Genomic DNA, 25,578 nt, shown 5'->3' with positions numbered 1-25,578 from the left:
AAAACTGTGGTATAGGAAGAAATGAACTAGAGAAAGAAACTAGAGAAATAGGGCTTTTTCTTCATGGTTCCTTTCTGGTACTTAAAGGAAGCTTATAAGCTGGAGGGGGACTGATGTTTTAAACAGGTAGATAGTAGTAGGACAAGAGGGGATGGTTTTCAACTAAGAGAGGGGAGATTTAGGGTAGTGGTAGGAAGAGTCATCTTTACTGCTAAGGTGATGAAGTGCTGGTGCAATTGTTGAGAAACAAATGTTGTGTTGTTTTTGGGAATACATTGTTTTGCCAAGAAAATGCTATGGTACTAACATGGCAATTTTTAGTTCCCATTGGAAAAATAAAGGTTCTCCATGTCAGATGCTTTCTGCTCTGCTTCTGCGTTTTCCTACAAAACTGAGAATTTAGGAGAGAAACATAGTATCAAGAACTGCTTATTTTCCACCACTTTGTTATTGTCTGAGACTTTATTATTTTTTGTGGTGATACCTTAAGGTAGAAGAAATATTAATATTTTGTAACTTAAAAGTTGCATTGCATTCTCTGCCTTTACCTATTGTTCATTGTTCTTCCTGAATGTTACTTTACAGAGGAAGTCGAGCTTCAAAGAATGGGAACATGGAAAAGACAGAGCCATCCTACAGACTTCCAGTGTCAAAGCAGAAGACCAATTCTGAGGTTATAAATGAAGTCAGAAGTGTTCTACGAACACTAAGAACTCAGAGGCCGTCTACACCTGCAGAGGTTCAGAGGAAACTTTTTGGATCTGAATCTTCACGAGCTCCTCAAAACAGACCACCTTCGGTTTTTAGGTACTGTGACTTTAAGATTTTTCAAACATCCTTTAGCAGCACAATTGGAATCTGTAATTATGTTTCTGGTGATTTTTCTCCTGTGTTAATCTGTACTCCTAATCGCATCCTTTGCCTTCTTTTAATGATGCTTACTGTTGGTGTTAATCTGTGTGCCCCAGAAGTTGCTGTGGATTAGAGCTACCAGTAGCAGTCATTACACTAGTTTTATATGCAGAGAGTAGTATAAAAAAACCCATGGTCTGTAGCACACCTTTCTTTTTAAGACAATATTTTAAAAATGGAAAGTGTATTTTCTCTAGAAACTGAGGAAGTGTGTTTATTTTGTCATAAACTGTGTTTCAGCACTTTCTCAGATCCCTTAAATACAAAATTGTAGCCCTTGAAATTAAATAATGCTTACCTTTAAACAGAGTACTTCAGTATTTCTTTCTTACCTGTGTATGACTTTACTACTTAACACGATTTGCAGAATGCATTAGGTCTTGTTGCAAAAGAAAAAACTTTTGTGCGTTGGGCTCTGGAATCTTTGATATTTTTAAAATCTGTTTCCTTGGTCATTTTTTAGCCCTCCTTGTATGACAATTATTTAATGGCTATGGGGAGGGCATATCAGCTCTATTTGTAATGTTAAGTTTGAGGCATGCCAGAAAGGATGCAAAACAATATATGAATCATGGTACAAGTCAGTCAGTGGCCATACTGTTTTCAGGCACTCTACATGTCTTATGTTTCATATTACGTAGTATGTCCTTACAGAAGACAAGAACCTGAGAATGTCTTGGCTGTTCACTGATGATCAGGTAATAAGATAGCTCAGGCTGGCATCCATGCTTGTTCTGTATGTGCTACAGCAAGGAGTGTGCTCATGCCTGTACAAGCCTGAGTTTTCTGCCCTGCAGTGTTCTGCAGCTCATGTCAGATAGCTTGGGTGCTAACCACGGTTGTGTTTGTGCACAACTTATATCTGTTATAGATGTGTATTAAATAAACTGTATTGTGGCAAGCATGCTTTATTCATTTATGATTAATTTCTTTATCCTAGTCTTCATGCTTCCAGTTTTGATTTGGCTGAATCAAGACCTGCTTCTGGTGTTCGTCTTAGCCCATTGGATTATGTGAGTACTCTGGATGTAACTCTATGCATTGCTGACATAAAAATAAGTCAGAATTTATGCAGTGCAATGTAATTCTGGAATTTGATATTGTTGAAATGGGTTGGAGAGAAAAGGAAGCCTGTCATAATATTAATCTGAGACTTATAAAGTCGGCTTTGTCATTTTTAAAAAATGAGGCTGGAAGTAATGTCAATTATATAAATATTGCTGTATTGCATCAAAATTGTAAGTGACATTAACAAGAATCAGAAGATGGAGCTTTGTCAGCTTTCTCATTTAAGATTACTAAAATACAAAAGGTCATAAGCATCAATATGAGTCAGGAGTGTGCCCTTGCTGAGTGGTATTCTGATCTGTTTTAAGAAGGATGTTGCTGGCAGATTGAGGGAGGTGGTTCTTCCCCTCTGTTCAGCACTAGCAAGACTGCACCCAGAGTGCTGGGTCCAGTTCTAGGCTGGACCCAGTGATACAGAGCATCTGGAGAGCTGGTCCAGTTAAGCCCACAGATGTAATGAAGGGACTGAAGCACCCTAAAGGCTGAGTGATGGAACAGTTCGGTGTAGAGAAGAGAAGGCTCAGTGGGCTTCCATCAGTGTATAAAAAATACCTGAAGGTGAGGGTGCAAAGTGGACAGAGCCGGGCTTTTCTTAGCCAAGCTCAGTACCAGTGATGCTGGTACAGGAGGCAGTGGGTACAAACTGAAGCACAGAGGGATTCCTCTGAACATCAGAAAGCACTTCTGTGCTGGGCAGGTGACAGAGCACTGGCAGAGATTGCCCAGAGAGGCAGCGGAGTCTCCTGCTTGATAAGATTCAGAATAATCTTATGTACAAGGTACTGGGTGATGCTAGTCTAGGTGGCCATGCTTAAGGAAGGGATTGGACCAGATGGCCTCCAGAGATCCACTCCAGTCACAACCATGATTCTATCATCAGTAACTTGAAAGTCAATTAATTTTGTATTTGACTACACATCTGTAACTGATCTTTTAATCTATATACATCTGAAATCTATATAGATCTGTAATTGATAATCATTTATTTAAAAATTGGGTGGAGGTACCTGTAAAAACCCCCCTTTTTCCCCTCCATGAAAATTTTGAATTATTTTCATTTATAAGTGAATCTTCTCTGTGAGTCTTCTACGTTTAATCTTTAAATATAATATTGTCACAATCATTTGTTTCACATCCAGGAGAAGGAAGTGCGCTAAAACAGTAAAGTATGCTTGCTGCATATATAATTTCTTAGGTAGTATACTAAATGTGGTATTTCTTGGGTTAGTAGGAAAAAAACCCTCAACAATTTTGATAAAGTAATAGAGTGTTTACATCAATAAGATTAAAAATACCATACCTACATAGAAAAGGAATGTATTTAAATTTGGATTTAAGTGCTGGTATTAAATTTTTGTTTAGCTTGTGTGCGAGTGGGTGGAAAAAAGGAAGGCTTTTGCGTTGATCTTATTAGTAGCTAAGCTATCTTTTTCACACATTGTAAATGTAGAGCTTGTAGTTGCAGTTGCTGTTGGTGGTGGGGTCTCACCTCTTGGGCTCTCTTCATTTAAGTGCTAGAGGGTTAAACTGAAAACTTTCACATGGATTCTTTATTAGAAAAAAAAGAAAAAAAAAAGATAGAGAAGCCAAGTATTGGATGGTAATATATTTATGTAAAGCATGAAAAAATGTTTAGATGTTTGGAGCGTTGGTTGTATACTCTAAGATGCAAGATATTGATGTGAATAAAATGAGAACTTGCATGTTTCTGGATCTGCAGGACTTGTCACAGTGTGATAGGAAGCGGTATATGTGATAGGAACATGTTTGAAGTGTTTTGGAAATGCTACTTTAGGTCTCAAAAGGAAATAATAAAGAAGGGATTTGTCTCTAGAATCACACGCTGCAGATAATGTTAAATGAGTTTTTCTGAGGGAGAGAATTTCAAGTTTCAATTACTCTACTGAACAGCGTAGGTTAGTTGGCTAGTTTCTGTTTGTTTTTTGCACCCCTGAGTGCTTTTAAATGGCTTTCTGGGGTGATATTAGTAGAACTGCTCTGGCTTGTTCAGTGAAATGTTATCTTTAGATTTTGGATGTGCTTTCTTCATGAGTAAACCTATGTAACTCTTGCTATTCTATTATGAATATATCTCTTTGCATATATATATATATATATATATATATATATATAAAATGTTTTGCTTTCATAAACATTTCTTTTATCTTTATGACAGAAGCCAATACTTGTTATTTCATCTGAAGATGAAGATTCTTCTGTTTCCCTTCCAAAGCCTGCTGTGGATGCTGCAGAGATTAGAAAAGTCAGCAATGCTCGGGCACAGTTATTTCGAAGAACTTCTCAGGGAGATGCCTTTCCTGCTAGCATGGCTCCACTGGATCACCGTAAGAATCTTACTTCCTACAACTATAACTGCGTGATGTGGTTTGATATAGTATTAATTATCACATTAAAGAGCCGTCCTGTCCTTTCAAAGTAAATTTTAAAAATACTGAGTGGCTTAAAGCCAGTCCTGAAAGTATGATTTCCAAGAATTATTTTCAGAAATGAAAGCTGGTATAAGTTGGAAGATTCTGAGGTGCCTTTTTTTTCCTATGGGTTTTTAAGTAATGGAGGTTTTTTTCTGAAAGTTTTCTTCAGTGGGTTAAATGATCAGTAAATGCTGAAATATTTAAGGAGATAATGAGATGGCATCTTCTAAGGAGATTCTTTGATGGATTCTTGAGCATAAAAGGAAGAGTAAATAGGAGTAATAAGTCTTGACAGGTCTCCAGCTACATCATATTTAGTGTTAACTTTCATTAGTGGAGACTTAATAAAGGTCACTAAACATGTTGCTTCAGTCATTTTCCATCTGCAAGAAAATTACTTTTGTGATCTTGATTTCCTGCACGCTAACTCCTTATGGAATGTGCTATAACTCTGTCATTAATGAAGACTCGTTTACAAAAATGGCAATTCTTCCATTGCCTGGGATTGTTACTTTATATGATAAATGGAATATCACTTTTCTAATCTTATTGCAAAATAAGTCCTATACAAAAGTACTAAATTTTACTATGTTACTGTGTACATCTTTTACAATAATCCATTAGCCCTGATATATTGATGCTACTAATTGAAGATGTTGAGAACCTAATGTAGCTATTAGCTCTTATTGCCTCTTCTGGCCATTCTGGTGTCCTGTGAGTGTTTGTGTAGCCTTTGATTTCTTCAGGTTCTTTTCATAATGGGTAGATATGAGGTACAAGAATGCCAGTTACCTTTTGCTTGCTTTCATAATATTCAGATCCTGAAAAATAATCACTTCTTTTATGAGATACAATCTTCCTGTCTGTAAGGGGGAAATAAAGAAGTTGAAAGATTGAAAACATAAAGTAAAAATAAAGTTAAACCTTAAAGGATTGATGCTCTTAAAAATACTGTGAATGCTTTGCTGAACGTAATCTCAAGTGCTCTCACTTCAAGCTGATGCAAGAAAATTTTGATACTATAACATGAGAAACAAGTAGTTCATTTTGAGCTCCCTCCTGTGTATTTATTGTGTAAGAACACTCCTAGAAAATATATTCTCTTTGTCTGTTTCAGATGAAGAGAAGGTTGATTGTGAAGCACCAGCTATGATGAGTAGTCTTCACAGAACTAATGATAACTGCTTAACAGAGCAAAGGGCGTACACAGCATTTAATGACAAAAGCGAGCAATTAATTTGTAATGAGCACAGTGCTAAACCGGAAAGGGAAGATGTTCTAAAAGGCACAGCAGGAAGACTTTTATTTCAACTAACAGGTGAAAGGTCAGTATTGTTTGAGTATGGTATTGTGCAATTTCCACACAACCTTTCTTTCTAGCCACTCTATTGTGTATCAAAAGGTTCAGAATTGATGGAATTTTAAGGTAGCACTAAAACATTAAAACAAAACTTTGTTCGCATTACTAGACAAAATATTCTTAAGTTTATATAGTCAAAAGTATAATTTGTCCGAAAATTGTATATAAGGAGTTGCTTTGTGTACAAAACTTTATTTTTTTTCATCATCTCAAAACTAAGTATTCTAGTAATCACATACAGAACACTCAAGTTCAATTTTTTCCTAGTTCAAGCCTGTTGTGTTAATATACTACATGTTCTTGCCTCATCTCTGCTGATGAATAGAGGTAAGATTTTAGTTCTAGTATTGAAGATATATGTTCATACACAAAAATTAGCTTAAATCCATTGGAAATGCAGGCAGATTTTTATTTTTGTGGGCTTTGAATTTTTTTTTATTTTTTTTTGCGATTAAGCAGCTGCAACAGATTAATGAGATTTACTATGTTTCACTTTATTGAACCTAGATTACATCCATTCTGTAATTCAGAAGTCATTTTTTTCTCTCTTCTTTAATTCAGATTTGAACTATTGCACAGGGAGGAACGTTATGCTTTGTGATCAGTAGATGTATCAGTTGCTGTGTTAGTAGCTGGGCAGACAGCTGTGAATAATATTGACAGATCTAACAGTCTCTGAAGTAAAGAATAAATAACACTTAAACTTCATAACACATCCCATAAACTATTGGTCACTATTAAAAATAAATACTTGCCAGTGAATATCTTCTTTCTAGCTCGTTATTAGGTTTATGAAGAAATAATTTTTCTGGATGTTCTAACACTTCTTCATTATCAAGGAGAATTTTTTTAAAGTTATAAAATAAAAAGCCGTTCATTAATTTACATGGTGATGATATCGAATAATTCAGAATGTGCTGTCTGCTGAAGATGTTATAGGAACTGATACGTAGCAGGGCTATCTAATGTTCTTCTTTTATATTAAACTGAAAGCAAAATAAGAAAAAAATATTCTAAAAGACTTGAGACAAGAAGGAAGAAACAAAAGGTTTCATGATTATAAGGGAAGGGAGAAGGATGAAAGCTCTGAGATGGAAAAAATGTGAGTGAATATATGTAAAACTTAAAGAAAGCTTTGGTGTGAAATCACTTTCTCCCATTATAATCAGTGACCCCAAGGACTTTCTAGCTAAGGACTGTATGAATTATCACACTACATGAGTTACTGTAATTTGACTTCTACTTAGTAAAGCTGTAGCGTGAAGTAATTTGGTACAGCAGTTGAAACGGATAGTTACTTAATGGTGTCCAAACGTCTCTAATAAGAAAAGGTCATTTGCTGCTTTTACTAACTAGAGACAATAACATTTCTTCTGAGTTTTAATTTTAAATCTCTAAGGTCTGCTGAAATAGGTTATTTAGAGCTTACTGTGCATTTCTGCTATCTGTTCATAAAATATCTGCTTGAGAGCTCCACAGGTTCTTGGTTTGGGTTTCTGGTACTTATGCTTTTCACAGTTATCCCTTTTATATGGCATTGTGTGCCATAGTCATTGAGTTTTCCAGTAGTTTGAAACACAGAATGCTGTGATTTTTTTTCTTACTTTGCAAATAGTTTCAGAGAATTATTGGCTTCTCTTTTGAAATATTTTTGTGAATTGATAAAAAAGACCCATTGCTGACAAGTTTGCTCATTGCAACATACTGTCTTGTGGATGTTTTCAGTTCAGATTCTTGGTGTGAGAGAATTTTGAGAACACAGAAAAAATAGAAAGGGGAAAATGCTGTGTTTTCAGTTCTTCAAATATCCTTATGCACATTTGAAGGATAGGTTATCAGTGTTCATTTTTCATAAGCTCCACTTGCTTAATTTCTTTATGACTTATTATGTAATTTTCTGACTCTTATAGTTAGGATGCCAGTGATTCTAACTATAACAAGTGGCCTTCAAATGGTTCTAGCTTGTTATGTGTTGTGTTCAAACGTGACAGGGAGAGTAATACTAAAGGTAGTCGAATCTAACACATTGCTTTGATTAGATATCAAGTACAGAAAAATATTTTCTAATACTGTCCTAAAATTTTTCCAGATCTCCTTTCTTCAAAACAGAAAAATATCATAACATCCTTCCCTCTTTTCTGTGTTGAACACAAGGTCTGTGTTTTGGAATGCTTTGTGTTGTACACGCTGTCTGAACTTGAGAAGATTATTTTTGCCAATGCAGTCTAAGAGATCTGCCTGTGCAGTTTATGCCCCTGTGATGGAGGTCGCTAAGAATATTTAGGAGCTCATGTGGTTTTGATTACTGGACATACCTGCGGTACTACAATGTGCGTGAAAATAATACCAGGTGCTTTTCCTTTAGTAAAGTACAAATGTCCCTCAGGCTGTTTTCTCAAATGTATCAGCCCAAGCAGTTCATGCCATTCTATGATGGAGTGACTCTAGGTAATCTCAGCTGTTTCCATACATTCAAAGTAATTACTAAGACTTATGCCAGTAAACGCATAAGTTCAGTACTCACATGATACTACATGAGCCAGGCAGGCTTTGATCTATATCCTTTTCTCAGTTCAGAGATATCATTCTTCATCTGGCGAGGCAGTTGAAAGGTATTGCAAATCAGTCCCTCAGTATATTTCCTTGAGTTTCTTCTGGATAGGAGTTGTATTTGCAAGGTTGCATTACCATAGAGGGATCATTGCAATAGGGTTTTGGTGTTCTTTCTCAATGGAATGTTATATCTACTAGGTGATGGCAGTGGTAAGATTGCAGCTACTTCTGTGTCATACATAGTTAAACCATCTTGTACAAAGTTAAACGATATATTGCACGTTATATTCAGGAGTAGACTGAACTTACAGGAATGTGGAAATTAGTCCTGTCATCTGTCATATTAAACAGTTGTGTAAGCCTCAATTCTATAACCTAGTGATTTACGAAGCCCTGCAGGAATTAAGCATGAGGAAATACAGGAAAAGGTGTCTGAGACTCCTCATTAGCCTTTGCCTTTTTTTCCTATATATGTACCAGAGTAATTTTTCTAATAGTTGTTTTTCTGTTAATAATGAAACTGTAAAGCATGCAAAAATAGTATGACAGATCCCATTTATTAGTGCTATTTCACTTATTTCAAAGGGAACAAGCAGGAAGTCTTTTGTTCAAGCAAGAGGATTGTTCACTTTCCATCTCAAATTATTTTGTCCCAAGGGCTGGTGGAAAGAAGCAGCAGCACTAATGAAGTCACTGCAGCTTTATAAAGAGGCTTTAAACAAACAACAGCGACAAATGAGAAACCCCAAGACTTCTTATATAACCATCTAGTTATAATAGAAAAGGTGTATTAATTTAAGCAGATTTGAGCATTTTGACATGTTGCCTTAGGAAAACAAGGAAGGAGGAACTTCTGACAATCATATGGAAGCTGAGTTTTGTTTATATCTTCATCCAGGTATTGTGTCTTGCCATCTATTGTGATTGCTATAGAAATGAAACTTACAAAATGCTTTCTGCATTCATTTATTTCAGCAAAAGTGTAACTAGTGATGGCAGATTTGTTGATGAAGAGCAACCGTTTCCCTACTGAGAAAAGATGAATATTTTCTTCCTCCTCCTCCAATTTCTCAGTGTTCTGAAAGTTTAGATGACATTTAAGGGCTCCTTAAAAACACAGATGCCCTCAGCAAGTAAGAGCTTGGTGGCAAACAGTTTACTTCCAAGTGGCCTGATCTGTGCTTCTATTAGCTAAAGATTTCTATAAGCATCTACAAAAGGATTAGAAGGTGTTCTAAGGAAGATGTAGCATGCCTTATTTTCTATCACTATTGCTGTCCATAGTAAATGCCCTTAGTTTGACACAGTCCTGATGTATTCAACAACTTCTGCACAAGTAGTTTATCTTTTCTGTGCTTTTTAGAATTCTTGTGAGCTTTAATACCACACAAAAACCTAAAAACAAAAAATATTATAGATAAATTAACACTGGAAATAATTTCTACTTGATAGCTTAAACTGGCTTCCAAATATTCTTTCCTTTTCTCCTAAAGGAATAGGAATACTACAGAGGAGGTAGGATGGATGCTTCTTTTAGGAAAGAAATCCATTTTGTTCTGTTTGAATTTTAGGCATTAATAACATCATATGAATATCAGCGTGTTGTATAGTTTAGCTGATATTGCTGCAGATTATCCAGACTTCCTTCATCTGTCTTTTCTCATTAGTTTGTCCTCAACTTTTTGTTCTTATGGAGACATGGAAACAGGAAACTATTCTACTGCTTAATAATCTTTTTCTAGTTGTGCTTCAGTTCCACTGGCTAAGACTATTTAAGAGGGAAATAATAAAGTGGTGCAAAAACTTTCACAGGAGTTTCTCAGGAATTTGACAAAGAAAGTGTAATGCTTCCTCCTTCAAGAAGGTATCTGTTTTTATATAGCTTTAGAAGATGTTGAGAGAAAATTAGAAATGAAGAGTTCTTTTTTTCAGAACAGAAATGGTATAGATTGCTGAAGAAAAGAGCATCAAGCAGCAGTTATCTGTGATGTTCACTCACGAATGAGCAGAGTTTAGGCTTGTTTTCGCTGCCTAGTACAAAAGGAGTCTTTCCATTCTAGTCCTTAAATTCAGGGTAAAGTTGTTAGTCTCCAGATTTGGGAAACCTAGGTCTCGAGTGTCCTTATTAACTAATTGAATTTGAGTTGCCAGAGTGGAAGGGTGTGCCATGGAAGGAGTGAGGAAGGAATGGCAATTTACAGTCTAGGTAAGGCTTTAATAATAATGAATTTAGATTGACATTTTCTTTAGAATAAGGGTGCTTATGCAAGATTCAAGTTAGGTAGATAAAGATGCCATGCTTTTTAGACTGAAATATATTTAGGCTTTTCATCTCTCAGTTGTCTGCTTGCTTAAAGATACTCTTAACAGTATCTATTTGTGGAAGAGTATCTTTTATATTAGGTATAAAATGCAAAGACTAAAGAATAAGATGAGGATAAAGGGTTTTAATCATCTTCTATTATTCTTGTAAATCATACTACTTAACGTGTACACAAAGTTCTTTAATAGCCTGTATAAACAGAATGCTGTATTCTTATTGCTGGATCTGTCGTAAGTAATGGACTATGCTCTTGATTGTTTTTATAGAGGAATTGTTATTTGTTCATCTTCAGGATGACTCAGAGTGTAGTCGGCCTATTTGTCAATGTACTTTTGCAAATTATGTTACCCTTGTACTATTATCTTTCCTCATATCAATGGTATCAGAATCTCAGTTCCAGTTTTCACTCCTTTTCTTCTTTTGTCTTTTCTGGTGGTGAAATAATTTCAGGACATTTGTATCATCAAGTACACTTTTTCAATTATTTGTATGCACTTGAAAATCGTAACCAAGAAGACTGGAGATTTAGAGTATTAAACCAATTAGATAAATTATGCTTATTTTATCTGTCTGCAAGTAATACACTGTCTCCTTTATGTTTACTAAAAGAAAAGTAGTCTTTAAAAATCGGGCTGTTATTCTTTTTTTCATTGAGACATATTTATTACTTGTTTTTTTTCTTCTTGTGTTTATATCCACAGTGTTTGTGTCCTGAGGTGACATCATAGAAAGTTCAGTAGTTGAGCTAAACAAGAATACATTCTCATAAGTAGTTCAGTGAAGTAGCACTTTGTATGTTGCTTTTAGGTAGTCATGAAGAAATCACCTTCTTTAAAATAAAACAGATTGAAAGCCATATTCCATGTTCAACCAATGAGTAACAACACAGAAAGCTTTTGGCAACATAAAATATCTGGATAGTATAATTAAGTAATAATAAATAGATTAATAGGAAATGCAAATATTAATTGGTATATGGCTTTTTTTTTTTTCTGTCAGATTGAGTAATGAGGCAAAATACTCCTTTTTCCTCCTTTTACCAGGAGATATTCCTATAAGTTGCTTAGTTTCAAAATATCAACTGAATTTTTTTTTAATGAGCAAGATTTGCATATCATAAAGTGTTTTTTACATGTATAATCTGAGTAGTTTCTTAAGAACCTATGTAATTGTTCCTACTCTTCAGGTTGGTTTTTTTGTTTTGTTTCTTTTTCAGATACTTTTTTAGAAGCATTATTATATATATGCTTCTATATAGCATTATTATATATATAGTATATTGTATATAGTATATAATGTATAATGTATAATATATATATATTCTTCATGTTAAGACAAGAATTACAGCAGAATACATGGCTGGAGAGATGGGCTGAATTTCTGGTCCATTTTTTGTCTGTAATATTCACAGTGTTTGGATGATTGATTCCACTGTGGAGTACACCTGCTGTTATTAAAAGGCTCCAAGTAGAGTGTGTGTGTGTGAGTCTTGATCAAGCAAAACTGAGTGCCTTGGTGTGTGGTGCTGTGTTCCCTTGTTTTGTTGTAGTTACTGTTTACTTTGCTTGAGTGGTGGCTTTTTTTTTTTTTTTTTTTTTTGATTGATTGATTGTTCTTTTTTCCCAGGGCGTCAAATTCTGATTGTATTTCAACTGGTGTGAAATTTGAGTTGAACTACAGATGTTAATTGGTGCTCTATTGCTGGAATACTGATCGCCCTCATTGCTCCCTTTGTATCATTTTCAGGTCTAGTTCTTCTGACTACTGTTTTTCTATCCGAGTGATTTGAGTGGTACTGCTTCAAACTCAAAATGTGAAATTTTAGCAGCTGTAATTTCTGCTGCAATGGAAAAACTGCTGTATTGCATCTTAACCTCTGAGTTGTTTGTTGCAAGACTTGGTACTTAGTTTCCCTATAAATATCACCAGCTCTAAGAGCAGTGTTGGACTGTTTAGTGTCTAAGCCATTTCTGCCTCAAAAGATAACTTTTAGATTTAATGAATATTCTAGCACAGATGGACAGTATTGTTCATAGCCATTGTGACTCTGAGCCATGTGTGAAATAAGCATGCAGCACACACATACACTTCTGAATTGCTTGTTTTCTTAATGTTTACTCAATGAAAATTGTATCATCTCTTCTGAGTCAAATTTGCAACTGTTGACTTAATGTTTTGTACAGCTGTAGCCCTTCAATTTTCCTGACATCCAGAAGCCTTAAAAAAGTTGCCCTTCCCGTAGGATAAAGAGGGAACATTTTTGTGTTTTGAAGTCTTAAGGTCCTTATCTGATAAAAGTGTTCAGTTTTTCTGTTGATGTACCGCAGCTAAGCAGGAAATTATGTCAGATGTATGCACCATTTATTTCTAATACTGACTTGACCAGGGGGATTTGTTGTTGGTTTGTATGATAAGAGCTCTTCCTTCACCCTCCTGATTTTAGCTAAGTCTTTTCAATCACAGTGCAAGTAACTGCATGCCTGTAGATGAGTTCTCTGTTGCTGTCAAGAAGTTCTGTTGTTCTGTACATATTTTAATAGGCAATGTGATCTTTCTGAAGTTTCACAGTGTAATGTTGTCCAGCTGAGTGAAGACTCAGAGACTGAGATGCTAGTCTAGATTGTATTTTTTATGCCTGTGGAAATCATCACAGTATGACTCCTTTTATGAAATCACACATGGTATGACAGGCACTCAAAAGAAGAAAACTATTACTTACTTACTTTACTTACCCATGGATGTTCTTATTAATAACTTATTGGTTTTGTATTACTTTCACAGCATATCTTTACAGTTTTTCCGTTTATAGCCCATACAGAAATTTGGAATCTTTGGTTGAAAGGAAAATATAGACTTGCTTAAATATTTAAATTATCCTCATCAGTAGGAGGTATATTGTTCTATATACTGCTAGCATTAAAATTAAACCTGAATTATAGTGTAGATGTAATCACTCTCTGAACAGATAGGCCAATGATATGTCAAACAGTCTCACTGAAATGGGTTACCCACTGTTGGAGGAGATAGCTGTGATCTATTCTGGCAGGAATCCCTTTGTGCTTCATAGCCCTCTTGATACCTCTGGCTTGCCTGAATGGTCTGCCAGGATCTGCTTAGCATTGCTCTGTATCTGTTCTTCTCATTACTTAGAACCAAGGGTTCTTGGTTTTTATATTAGCTATACCAAGCCAGACTTCCCAGTGCATATACCATATGTTTGTTCAGTCTATAAACAGTCAGCATCTTATTTCATTCCCTATTCTACTTTCAGAGCCTTGAGAAAAGTTTGTTTTTCTTATGGATATTTGAAGACAGTGTTTTGGCTACTGTAGGTTAGCACTGAGGCCAATGAAAGCTTATGGGTGATAAGAGATCTTTTGTGAGGCAGCAACATAGACCAGGGCTTGTTATCAGGAAATAACTTTTAATGAGGTCTTTCTGTGAGCATCCATACTTACAAGTTTTATGTTGTCTTCTCGTATACTACAATGAGTAGCTGAAGATGGGCCTTTGGACAAGCTAGATAATATTTTGTTTCATATTTTTATAAAATGTGTGTAAAATGCTTGTTCTATAAATTTTAGTATTACTGTATATTCTGCAGATGGCACCTTGAGCAGACAGCGTGCTGTTGGTCTTTCCAAGCTTTCTTCTAAGTTACCTTTTCTAGACTAAATGTTGTTAATGTTTGAGATTTACTAATATTTCAAAAGTTTTATATGGAGCAGAGGGAGGGAAATACTGTTTTGTTAGTCAGTGTCCAGAAACTCCTTGCATGTGAATTCCTTCTGTTTTTGTCAGTGGAAACCAGTTTGGTTCTTTTGAAATCTTCACATACCTCCTGTCCCCTAAGAGCCGTTCTTATGCAGTCACATAGAATTCACAACAAAAGATGTTTACAAATGCAAAGTTAAGGGTGCTCTGTGGGATCTAGTTATCTTCCAGATCACGTAAGTTGATAATTCATCTTAATTTCCTTGATTAAAAATGGAAAAAATAAATATTTCCCTACCCCTAGTGTTAGCTTTGTGCGACTCCCTTACAGCACTTGCCCAGTGCATGCTATCTATGTACTGTATGTATGGTAATAGCTCACTGCCTTCACAAGGCTCTATTGAGATTCTGTCTTACAGGAGATAATTTACATGGGTGCAAGAAGAGAGGCTCATAATTTCTAGGGGAGCAGAGATGCATGAGATGTTGGCACTTGCAGAAGTGGATAGTGAGGGGCTTACGGCCTTTTCCATACCCACTCTTTCTCATTCCCGAGTGTTCCTACTCTTTGAACACTAACCCTCATCCTCCATCCTTTACTGCATTATCTCAGTTACTGTACTCCTCTCTTTTTCCATTTCCATATTTCTTTTAGTTTTGTCTACCACAGTTTTAAGAATATATAGGTGTTACAAGGACTTCGTGACGAGAGGGTGGTGTCCAAGAGAAATGCTGTCAGGTTAAAATAAATAAATAGAGGTGAACACAGTTTTCTTTCTAGTTGTGCTTTGGTACCTCACAGATCAAACATGCTCTCTTCTGTAGAGAAGCACTAATGTATGTTAGTGTTGTGCTGTGTGCCAGACTCCTTTGTTTTACAAGCAAAAGAGGCAACCAGTTTCTGAGATGTATAAGGTCCCGTGGTATGAGGAAGGAGTCCAACCACTGTTTCTCTGTTGGGCTCTTACATTTGTGAGCCAGACTTTGCTGACATAAGCAGCATGTTTAGAGAGAGGTAGCCTAATTCTTTGCCTTCAGGATGCAGTTATTAGAAATGTACTATTTCTTGGAATACCATTAACAAAGGATCACAGTTAAAAAGAGCAAGCAAACACATAAACATGGTTTTTGAATGAATGCTGTTTTCAATTCAGTGTATACTGTTCTGCAGAGGAAAAATACCACTGCTGCAGTACTGGCTCATGTTCTTTTTGGAAGTCAACATAGTCAGAGGACATTCAAGAAAGCAATGTTCCTCGTAGGGAATGCTATCATCTCCCTTGTATGAAAGGGTTATAGACAAACCAGTTGACAAGTTATTTCTCTTCTGTAAATCATCAAAGTCTGTCAGTTGATTTTCTTGATGAGTCCCTTCTCAGCTGATCAGATTTCTGCCAATTGACTTTGTTTCCAAGGCAACCACTCTCTTGACAAGCCAGTTCCCTTCAATATTAGTTAACTTATTTTTTTGGAGTAGGTTGATTACATTTTAACTGCAAAGTTCTTAACAAGATCTTGCTACTTAAGTTTCAGTCTTAGTGGAAGTAGAAAGGTAACAAAGAAGCAAAAGTCTCTGACTAAAATGGAGTTGACGGCATGGTAAAGATACATAAAAGTGATTTTATACTTTCACAAAACTCATGAATTGTACATATTCCCTGAAGATAAGCAGGCCCACTAGTTGCTCGCATTTATGTATAGATTCAGGTTATTCTCTTTCTGCAAATAATGAGAGTTCCTGGTAAGCTAATTAATTTATGAGGACATTTCTCAAAAGTATAGACAGGCTGCCCAGGGAGGTGGTGAAGTCACTGTCCCTGGAGATGTTCAAGAAACATTTAGATGTACAGCTAAGGGACACGGTTTTGTATGGAAATACTGGTGGTAGGTGGATGGTTGGACATGGTCTTGGAAACATTTTCCAATCTTGGTGATGCTGTGAATACTGACAATGCAGCAATCTTCTTTTTATGCATGCTATGTCTTTAAACCTACTATTGTTTAAGGAAGCTTAGATTCCAAACAAACTTCTTTTTTCTTTCCTCCTCCCCCCACCCCATCTTATATCCTACAAAACTTGTAGGATCGTTTCTGTTGAAGTTTTCTGGATTCTTCCTATGGACTCGTGTTTTAGGGGAAGAGACTTTTTTTCTGAGGAGAGCAAGCTCAGACATTCATATAGGCAGGTAGTGTCACTATGCCTACATATCATTGTTATTATTCCGATTTCTGGGTATATCTGTGTTAGATGACTGAAGTAGTTATTATTATCTTACTTATTTGGTGCCCTTTGCCGAGGTTATAGTCTTCATTTCAGGGTAAGTAAAACCTCAGGATCAGTACTGAAAATTCTGAGGTTTGTAGGACAACTCACATCAATGAAACCAAGTGTTGAATTGTATTAATACACTAAATTGTATTTTACATATGCTATAGAACCATGTTTGTTAAACTATGTATCTATACATGTTGGTCTGTTTTAGGGATACAAATGCTTGTCTATTTTTTTTTTTTTTCCCTCACATCTTTCAAGTGTTGCTTCCTCAGCTGACTATGAACTGCCATACAGGAGATGAAAGAATGTCAGGATAGTTTGTAGAAGCGTTTGTATTTTAGAGAACTTTAATATTCGTGCTGTAAAGGAAAGCATGACTCACTGCTAGCCATAATGAAGTGAATGTTCCTCTGTAATATGATTGCTTGGGAAATTTTGACTGATAGCAGTCAGTTTTCCAGTCTCTTTGGTAGGGAAGTGATCTTACATGAGCTTTGTGTTTTATTCTGTCTCCATCTGTTGATAGGATGACTTACAGCTCTGTCTGGACTGGCAGACAGGATTTAGGCGGCAATCCAGCAAACCACTTAAAAAACAGTTTAGCTTTAAGCTTTGTAGCAACTAAATTAACAGGTTAAAAAAACTGAAATAATGTTGCTAACACGCTTCTATTAGCCTTAGAAGGAAATTTAGGGGATTAGGTTGCATTGGTACATGGACTGTAAGTGGAACTGGGAGTGCTAAATTAAACATACACTGAGAATAGAAAATGTACTGAAGACTTCATCTATATAACTTAAAGGAAGAATATTTTCTATTTTAATAGTAAATTAATAATATATTTAATAATGTATTTATATCATTGTTACTTGGGTGCTTAGACAAACAATGAATTTGTCAAAGGTGTACGTAGTAGTTTCCTTTGTCCAAAGACTAATGATATAATCAACTAGATTATGGTATTGCTAACAAACAAGCAAACGAAAAGGATACAACATACAACACAGCATGTTTCTTTTACTAACAAAACCGGTGATTGTTATATAGTTAGAAACAGTTCACATGCTGGTCTGAAAATTCTTATGTTTACGTTAGGTATATCAAGGGTTTTGTTTCTTTGAAAATCCTTCTCATTAATTTTCCTAGAAGCGTCAGTTCCATCATAAGAAGCAATTGTCCTTGTGAATAAATGAACTCGCAGTTTAAAATTGGTTGAGCTCATATTCAGTTAATGAAAGCGATGATAAAAACTGAATTTCTGAGTTTAGTTTGGTTAGCTTTCAGCCTTACTGTTCAAGTGGAAATGTGTTAGTTTGTATTCCATAAGGGTGACCTCTTGTGGTGTAAATAAGTCAGTAGTTCTGTAAGAGCTTTTTGTAATACGTACTGGAGAAAGTTGTTTTTATGTATCATTTTTAATGAACAGGTAATTAACACATTAGTAAAAATAATGTATATTTTCCAGTTAGTTATTAATACACAGACCTTATATTGCATGTGAAGTAGACATTGTATTCTGATGTACTTTTTCTGTGTACACATGTGTTGTGTCTTTTAGTAACCAGATGAAAAAACACGGCATTGTTGAATCACTGCCAAGGAGCACAGGCTGGAAGAGAAGATTAACAGGTACTTCATATAAAGCATTTCAGTCTCCAAACCTTTGGTCAATGAACTTCTTTTTCTTTTCTTTGTTACATCTTTTCCTTTTGTTGATTGCAGATTTGAAATGCATTCAAATGTAAATGATATAAATATCACGATTTGGAGATTTTTATCTTTATGTTTTTAAAGCTGCTGCTTTTTTCTTTTTCTTGAAACTTCTTTTGAGGAATTCTAAACAAACAAACAAAAAAAGCTTGAATTGATAGAGTAACCCAGAGTGTAACAAAATCAGACATTTTTAGCTTGTATTTTTTCCTGAGATATGAATGAAATGCTCATAATGATTTATTTGTGAAGAAGTTGAAATCTTCACTCAATATTTGCTTCTGTTTTGAATTATATTGAAGGATTAGAGGATGACATGAGAGCAGATGAATCAGAAGAGGAAAAAAGCTTTTGGCATGTGAAAGTCCTACCGATTCTGCATGAACTGGAAAGTGGTGGGTAACACTGTTGTTGAAAGTATGTGTTTTCTATTTTACTTCTTTGAGGTGACATGACTCGTTTACTGCAGAAGAATAACTGTAGTTGAACATTATAGTCATTTATGCTTTAATATGTTCAGTAACTTAGCAGTGCAAAATAAAAAACGCTGGTTAAGAGAACATCTTGTCTAATTAAATTAGCTTGTGTTAGAGGTCATAGCTCTGCCAGTTTAACAGTCTCTGATGAGGTAATAGTTATAAAAATAAAGTACTTCATAGATTCACTATTTTAAGCGTGGGCTGTATTGAAAGTCTAAACTAAGTTTAGAAAAGTGAGGAAGTCTTAATGAAAATTTCCCCTTGTGCTTAAAGTGTAGATGACTCAGAAAAGTGTACAGTGACCCAGAATAATGAAGCAAAATTGAGTAAATTAAATAAGGGTTGGAAGATTTAACACTGAAATCCATTTTAAAGTTTTATTCACAAGGGTTTTCAGTTGCCTTGTATAAACATTATATAGGATATAGAAAGTAGTTTTATTTTTACAAGTAGTTAAAAGTAAATGTCGAATTAAGGGATTGATTCTACTTCACAGCATCTTGAGCAGCATTCACTATATAGTATGCTACAGATATTATTATTATTATCATTATTTGCAAAGTTTTGCAGATGTAGAGGAGTGTGAAACACTTGTACAGTTCTAAGTGATTCCAAACCAAATTGTCATTGTAGAAAGGCAGGATTCTCTTTCTAACACCTGTAACTGATGTGTAGAAAAGGCAGCTGTCAGAGAACTTGAAAACAGCTGTGCAACTCCCCCTTTCCTTGCTTAGTGCTGATACGGTGAAATGTGAGTTGCTGAATTAAACTTTTTCATAGTGACATGTTCTTTATAGGTAAGCAAAATGTTATTAAGAGGTAAAATCTAATCATGTCCTTCCCGTGAAATGACTGGAACTACAGAAAATCATTCTGTTTGGGTTTTTTTGGTTTTTGGTTTTTTTTTGGCCCTTTTTTTCTTTTTAAAAGGTCAACATACAGTTGTTTCTGAGAACAGCATTATCATCTTTGAGGATTTATTGATTGCCTTATTTTTGTTCTTATGCAACGTGTTCTTTATCTTGTTATCCTGTGTTTATGAATGTCTGTTGAGATGCTCTGGAAAAGATGACACTGATTATTATTTTGTATTTTTCTCTCCTTTCCCACTCCTTTCAATTAGAAGACAATGTAGAAAGTCTTTGTTTGGCTTGCACCAAACTCTATCAAGTCTTGAATGAAGGAAATATGCTTGGAAGAAGATTTAAAAGAAGACGTATGCTTCTGAAGACATTATATAAACTTGTAGAAATTGATTCGGATCCACTTTGTCTGAAGCTGGCAAAGATTATTCTGTCTGTAAGTGTTTCAAAATGCTATTTGGTAGAATGTGAAGATCAAAACTGTGGATTACAACTTGTATTTTCATTTCATCCAGTTTGTTAATTGCTGTTTCTTGCCTTACAAATGCACCCATTCATTCAGATGGGCACCTGTTGGAGCCTATATTGCATTTGGGAAAAGAAATAGGGACTCGAAGTAGGGTAGTGGGTGTATTGTGGCTGGTATTTTGCTTATGCATGGAAAAGAGGTGTTGTCCTAAGCTGAGATATATATACTGGGATTTTAACAAAATAGCAACTTAAGAAGTTAGGTGTGGAGTTGAAGTTTAGTTTTGATTGACTTTACTAAACACATTTATCTGAAAATATTGATTTTAAAAATTTTTTAATTTTTTTATTTTATTTTTTAACTAAGTATCATTCTGCCTATTTTTGTGAAAAGCTAGAGTAGCCAAGGACATTTTCCAAGGTGAGGTGATGTTAGTGGCAGCCCTCATGCTGAATCACACTTCTAAAGCTTTTGTTATCATTTTGTGAGATATTTGTATAAGTGAGCTAGGGAAACATGGTCTAAATGAAGCTGATAATTAAGGGGGATGGACATAAGCTGGAAAATTATACCCAAAGTGAAGTCAAGTCATTTAAAGTACATAATGAGTAGAAGCCTACAGGTATGTCTTAGATAGTCAGAGATCTGAAAAGCACATTTAATAGAGGCTATCAAGTTTGTCTGATGTAGAGTAGAATGAAGAAAGGTACATGCTAACTGTCTTCAAATATTTTTGAAAAGAAAGGAAATAAATTGTTCTTCTAAAATCTCTGTGGAAGAGCTGAATGCTGAATTGTAGGGTATCTAGGATAGACTTCAGAGATTTTCATTGGAGGCACAGGTTGACTGTGAGAGTTGTGTATGTGTTAAAATAAGGTTTTTAAGATAGAGCTAGCAATTTTTATTAAAAATAAATATATCAACAAAACAAACCAAAAAAGCAACAGAAAGAACAGGATGTATCCAAAAGCACATTTAAGTGATTTTTTTTTTTAAGACACATGTATTGAGACTGAAATAAATAATTTCAATTAATGCTAAAACTAAGGTGTAAGATCAGAAGTAATATAAAAGTAAGACTGAATTGTAAGTAGAATTTGAAGTCGACAAGTGCTCAGTTTTATAGAGCGCACTGGTATGAGTCAGAGGTTTGATAAGTGGTTGTTTTGAATTCATCTTTTTTGTTGCTAGCAATGTCAGTGTGGTGACAAGTTGTCTCTGATTCAAGTGTGACACAACAGGTGTATGCTTCTAAAAGCTTTATCTGTTTTTCATTCATGGTAAGGTGAATCACCTGGTGCCGTGATCTAAGGAGAATTCCATGTCCCAGTACTTTCATCAATGTAGTTGTACTTAATAAACTTGATAATATTTTCTGCAATAATTGATTATTAATTAATAGTTGATAATTATTTCTGCAATATTCCATTCTGTTTAAGATTCCTTTTCTTTTTATAGATTTGGGATTTACAGAATCACAATATTTCTACAAGGAGCAGGAACCTAAAATGGTTATTCAGTCTTAGCATCAATATTATACATTGAAATCTCAGTCATGCTATGTCTTTGTGTATAATCAATAGATTAGAAGTTTAAAATTACGGAAAAAATATTGAAATCTGTGCTTAGCTTTAACATAATTTATATGTGTATGTGTATAGTGTGATCTTGCTTGAACATACCCATTTCCATAGAAGCTGTCCTCTCATCCCTTACTGATTGCTTTTTTTTCCTCAGTAGCAATCAGCATTTGATTATTTGTCTGATTATATGAAAGATTATATGTAGAACCTTAATAATCTATATAATTTCAGGCATGTGATTTACCTTAGGAATTAGTACATCTCTGCTGACTGAGAATTTTTAAGAACTGAATTTAATCAAAATGTTTTTGTGTATTAAGATTCAACATAACATGCTGACAGTATTTCCTAATATTGCTGGTTAAGACTCTCACTTAAGTTGATGTTCTTAAACCTTCTAGTTCAAATTCTATAAAGTATGTATGGACTATCACTGCTTTATAGACATATTAGGAATTTTCTCCTTTGAGTAGATATACATTATTTCAATCAGAAGATATAAGTGCAGATACCACATAGATGTTATGTGATGCTTAAAAACATGCTCTGTTACAAACATTTTTTCCTTCGCATTTTCCATCTTTCCTTTCCTTTTTCTGTCTTTTAAAAATCTTGAGCAGCAGGAATTTGCCCTTCAAAACTTCAGAAGCAGAGACAAGGAAGAGACTGGCATTACAGATGTAACTCTTGCTTTCCTTTCTCTCAGTGACCTTTAGCATGTTGTAAAATCTTTTCTGATATCTGAGAATAACTTTGGTTACAAAATATATTCTTGCACTGGATTTCTTTGTTGTATGGCCATTGAGGCAGAACCAGTGAATACTGTGTGGAATTTCTTTAGATGAGTGAATTGGAAAAAAGAAAAAAAGATGTACGGTCATATACTACCTGCAGAAAATACATAAAAAGCTTATGTATATTCTGTTATTTCAAAGTCAGTCTGCACAGTTTGCTGAAGGGAGCTTAAGCTAGCTAGGTTTCAGTGCCTTTTATTTTTGCAAACTTTTCAGTGTGGCTCTGTATCCTATTAGGGTTTTAGCAGGATTTTAAGTTTTACTTAAAATCTGTCTGAACTAGTACATAGGTATTAGTTGTGATTCTTATGATTCTTACAGACTTTTTTCTTGCAGATGAAAGTGGATGGAAAAAGTCTTCTCGGAGCTTGCAGGCTGGCATTTAAAGTTTGCAGGAATGGAATGAATGACTACCTCGTTCAAAACGATACATTACTAGGTATGCATTTTCTTATTATTTATATCTTAGATGTTGAAACATCGCTGTCTTCTACCTCCTGCCCCTGAGTAGCGTAGGGGAATGGAGCAATTCATAACTGCGTTTCTTTCACTCCTCCATGGTTGCCCTCTGCACCTGCTCTTCAGGCTCCTCCATGTGGCTGCATGTGGAGACTTACTCTGCACAGTGTCTATGGGCTGCACAGGGACAGGCTTATCCTCTAGGGGCCTCTCCTGGAAACTTCATTTTGGTGCCTGGAGCACCTCCTGCTCTGCTGTGCTGACCCTGGTGCCTGCAGGACTGTTTCTCTCCCATTTTGCACTCCTCTCTTCCATCTGCTGTCATACAACAGTTTTTCTTTCTTCAATCTGTTCTCCCTGAGACACACCCAGCATCACTCATGGCTCAGATCTGGCAGCAGCGGATCCTTTCTGGAGCAACTGGAGCTGGCTTAGATCTAGCATGGGGCAGTGCTGGGTTTTGCCCACACAGGCCATTCCTGCAGCATCCCTGCTACTGGAAACTTGCAGTGTAAACCCAGTGCAGACAGAAGAACTTTAGAAATCTCTAATCTCAAATAAGAAGGGAAAATATTTCTGTTCAAGTGGATGGAACATAGAAAGAAGTATATGTAGCTTTCAGTCAGTTACTAGAAGCTCAAAAGTATGATATTGGCTAGAATTACTTATTTAAAATACACCCACCAAACTGAGAATATCTCATTTTGAAAAGATACACTAGGCTTTTACTAACAAGTGTTCATTTAACAGATGTCTGTCAATGGTGTCAAAAGGCAAAAGTATACAGTAACTTTATCTGCATAGGAAGTAATGCTAAGAATTCTACGGACAGGCTTCAAGTGTGGGATTTGAGCTGCTCATCTGTGGTTTTTAATGCTGAATTGATTTTTTCAGCAAGTAATAAGAATAAACCCCTTTGAATGTCTCAAGTCTAATACACAAAGTTTCAGGCATACAAACTTCTTCAAATCTTGACTGAAGAGTTTAATGATTACCACAATTTGTTTACAACTGACACTGGACCTTGAAGTCTGGAGAGAAAGCAGTTAGGCCCATTCTGTTATTCATCAATAATTGTTCCTTGGTTTTAATCCAAATACCCATTTTTTAACTCATTTGTTAGAAAAGTATGTAAGGAGTTCAACAAGAGGGTTTTTGTTTTTTCGGTTGTTAATCTCTTTGTTGACTGAACTATATCAAATATTAAAATATTACTCAGAAATCCTAAAATTGATGATTTTTGTTTTAGATTGTTTGTTGGAGGTCCTGAGAACTGAAGATCTACAAAAAAACAATGAAGCTCTCCTTTATTGCTTGGGAGCTATAAAATTTATGTCTGGAAATGCAGTGTTCCTTAATGAAATGGTCAACAAAGGAGCAGTTGAAATGTTGCTGCAATTATTGAAGCAGATTAATAATATAAAAGAAAACGACTCACATTTCTCCAGCTTGGGCCACCTATTAGTCCAGGTTAGCATTTACTTTCATTTTTAAAAGTAAACATTTCACAGGGAAATAAAACACTGAATCAGAGGAGATAAGCAAACCTTCTGCACCACTGACAAGAGTTGTCCCTGCATTTGGATAGAATTATTTTTAACAAGCTTAAATTAAGTTGTTGAGCACCAAAACTGAATTATTGCACATATTATCTGTAGTTAATGTTAATGGCTTTGGAAGTTGTGAATAAATATAAATATTTTTAGGTGTTCTATATAACAAATTTCTCATTATTACTGTGTGGTGCTGACAGCATTCTGGTTTGTATAGTAAACAGATAAAAATGTGTTCCTGTGTAGATCCTTTAAATTGCAGTAATAAGTAAAAACCTGTTATGCTAGGAAACAAAAAAGCTTTTATTACAAGAAAAACGCATTAAAAAAAAAAAAAAGTAGGAAAATACATCTCCATTAGTCTGACGAAGTGCTTTTTTTTCCAGAAATAGAACTTAAGGAAAAGGTGCATAATATAAAAGCTAACAGTAGAGCAACTTCTTAAAGGCAGCAGGCCTAAAATTTTTTTGATAAGGTAATCTTAGTGTGTGATGACTGTAAAAAATATTCCTTTACCTTGAAACTGTTTAAACTGAGGTGTTTTGAAAAATAAATAGATAAAATTGGTAAGTATGTCTTCAGTTATGCTTAGCTTATGGGTATTTTATGTATGTGTTGAAAATTTGCCAACTAGATTTGTGAAGTTTGAGGTAAAGATTAGCCAGTGGGGTAACTGTAAACTACTGGCCCTTCACAGGGAAATGGATTGGATGGCTTTTTGAAACAGATTTCTCTTATCACATACAAATGTGGGATTTGGTACTTGAAATTATATGAGAAAACCAATAGCTTATACCATCACCTTACCCTTACTGATTTTTTTCTTTGTTTTAGTGGAGCAATTTCTCTCCATAACAGTGTGTATAATCTTTAGATAAACATAAACAGACTGGGTGAGTTTGCAAGCTGCAAATTAGCAAAACAAATGAATCAGAGCGTTTTCAGCTGCTTGACCTGCTGTCTGAACTTCCCTGCAACTTTGCAGGATTGCCTTTTCTTTATTTGTAACTTGTATTCCGTATGTCTTCTGT

The 25,578-nt window shown here is 35.2% G+C and overlaps 1 protein-coding gene across 5 annotated transcripts in view; it reads left to right on the top strand.

The window, feature by feature from the left end:
* The window catches only part of ARMC2 (armadillo repeat containing 2), a 54,561-nt gene that overhangs the window by 2,606 nt on the left and 26,377 nt on the right, over positions 1–25,578 (top strand). For 3 of the 5 annotated variants that reach the window (XM_015858661.3, XM_032443224.2, XM_015858657.3), the window contains exons 2-10: positions 586–807; positions 1,853–1,925; positions 4,157–4,325; positions 5,530–5,737; positions 18,196–18,266; positions 18,650–18,742; positions 19,950–20,125; positions 22,872–22,974; positions 24,244–24,464. In XM_015858661.3, the coding sequence (XP_015714147.2) occupies positions 614–807; positions 1,853–1,925; positions 4,157–4,325; positions 5,530–5,737; positions 18,196–18,266; positions 18,650–18,742; positions 19,950–20,125; positions 22,872–22,974; positions 24,244–24,464 (1,308 nt within the window). In that variant the 5' untranslated portion in view covers positions 586–613. The remainder of the gene's footprint in view (positions 1–585; positions 808–1,852; positions 1,926–4,156; positions 4,326–5,529; positions 5,738–18,195; positions 18,267–18,649; positions 18,743–19,949; positions 20,126–22,871; positions 22,975–24,243; positions 24,465–25,578) is intronic. The other 2 variants (XM_085543644.1, XM_015858658.3) reach the window with 1 other exon arrangement.

Source organism: Coturnix japonica, chromosome 3, assembly GCF_054131305.1.
Source record: "Coturnix japonica strain WE chromosome 3, WE-NBRP24, whole genome shotgun sequence".
Lineage (NCBI taxonomy): Eukaryota > Metazoa > Chordata > Aves > Galliformes > Phasianidae > Coturnix > Coturnix japonica.
This window is presented reverse-complemented; position numbering and strand designations above follow the sequence as displayed.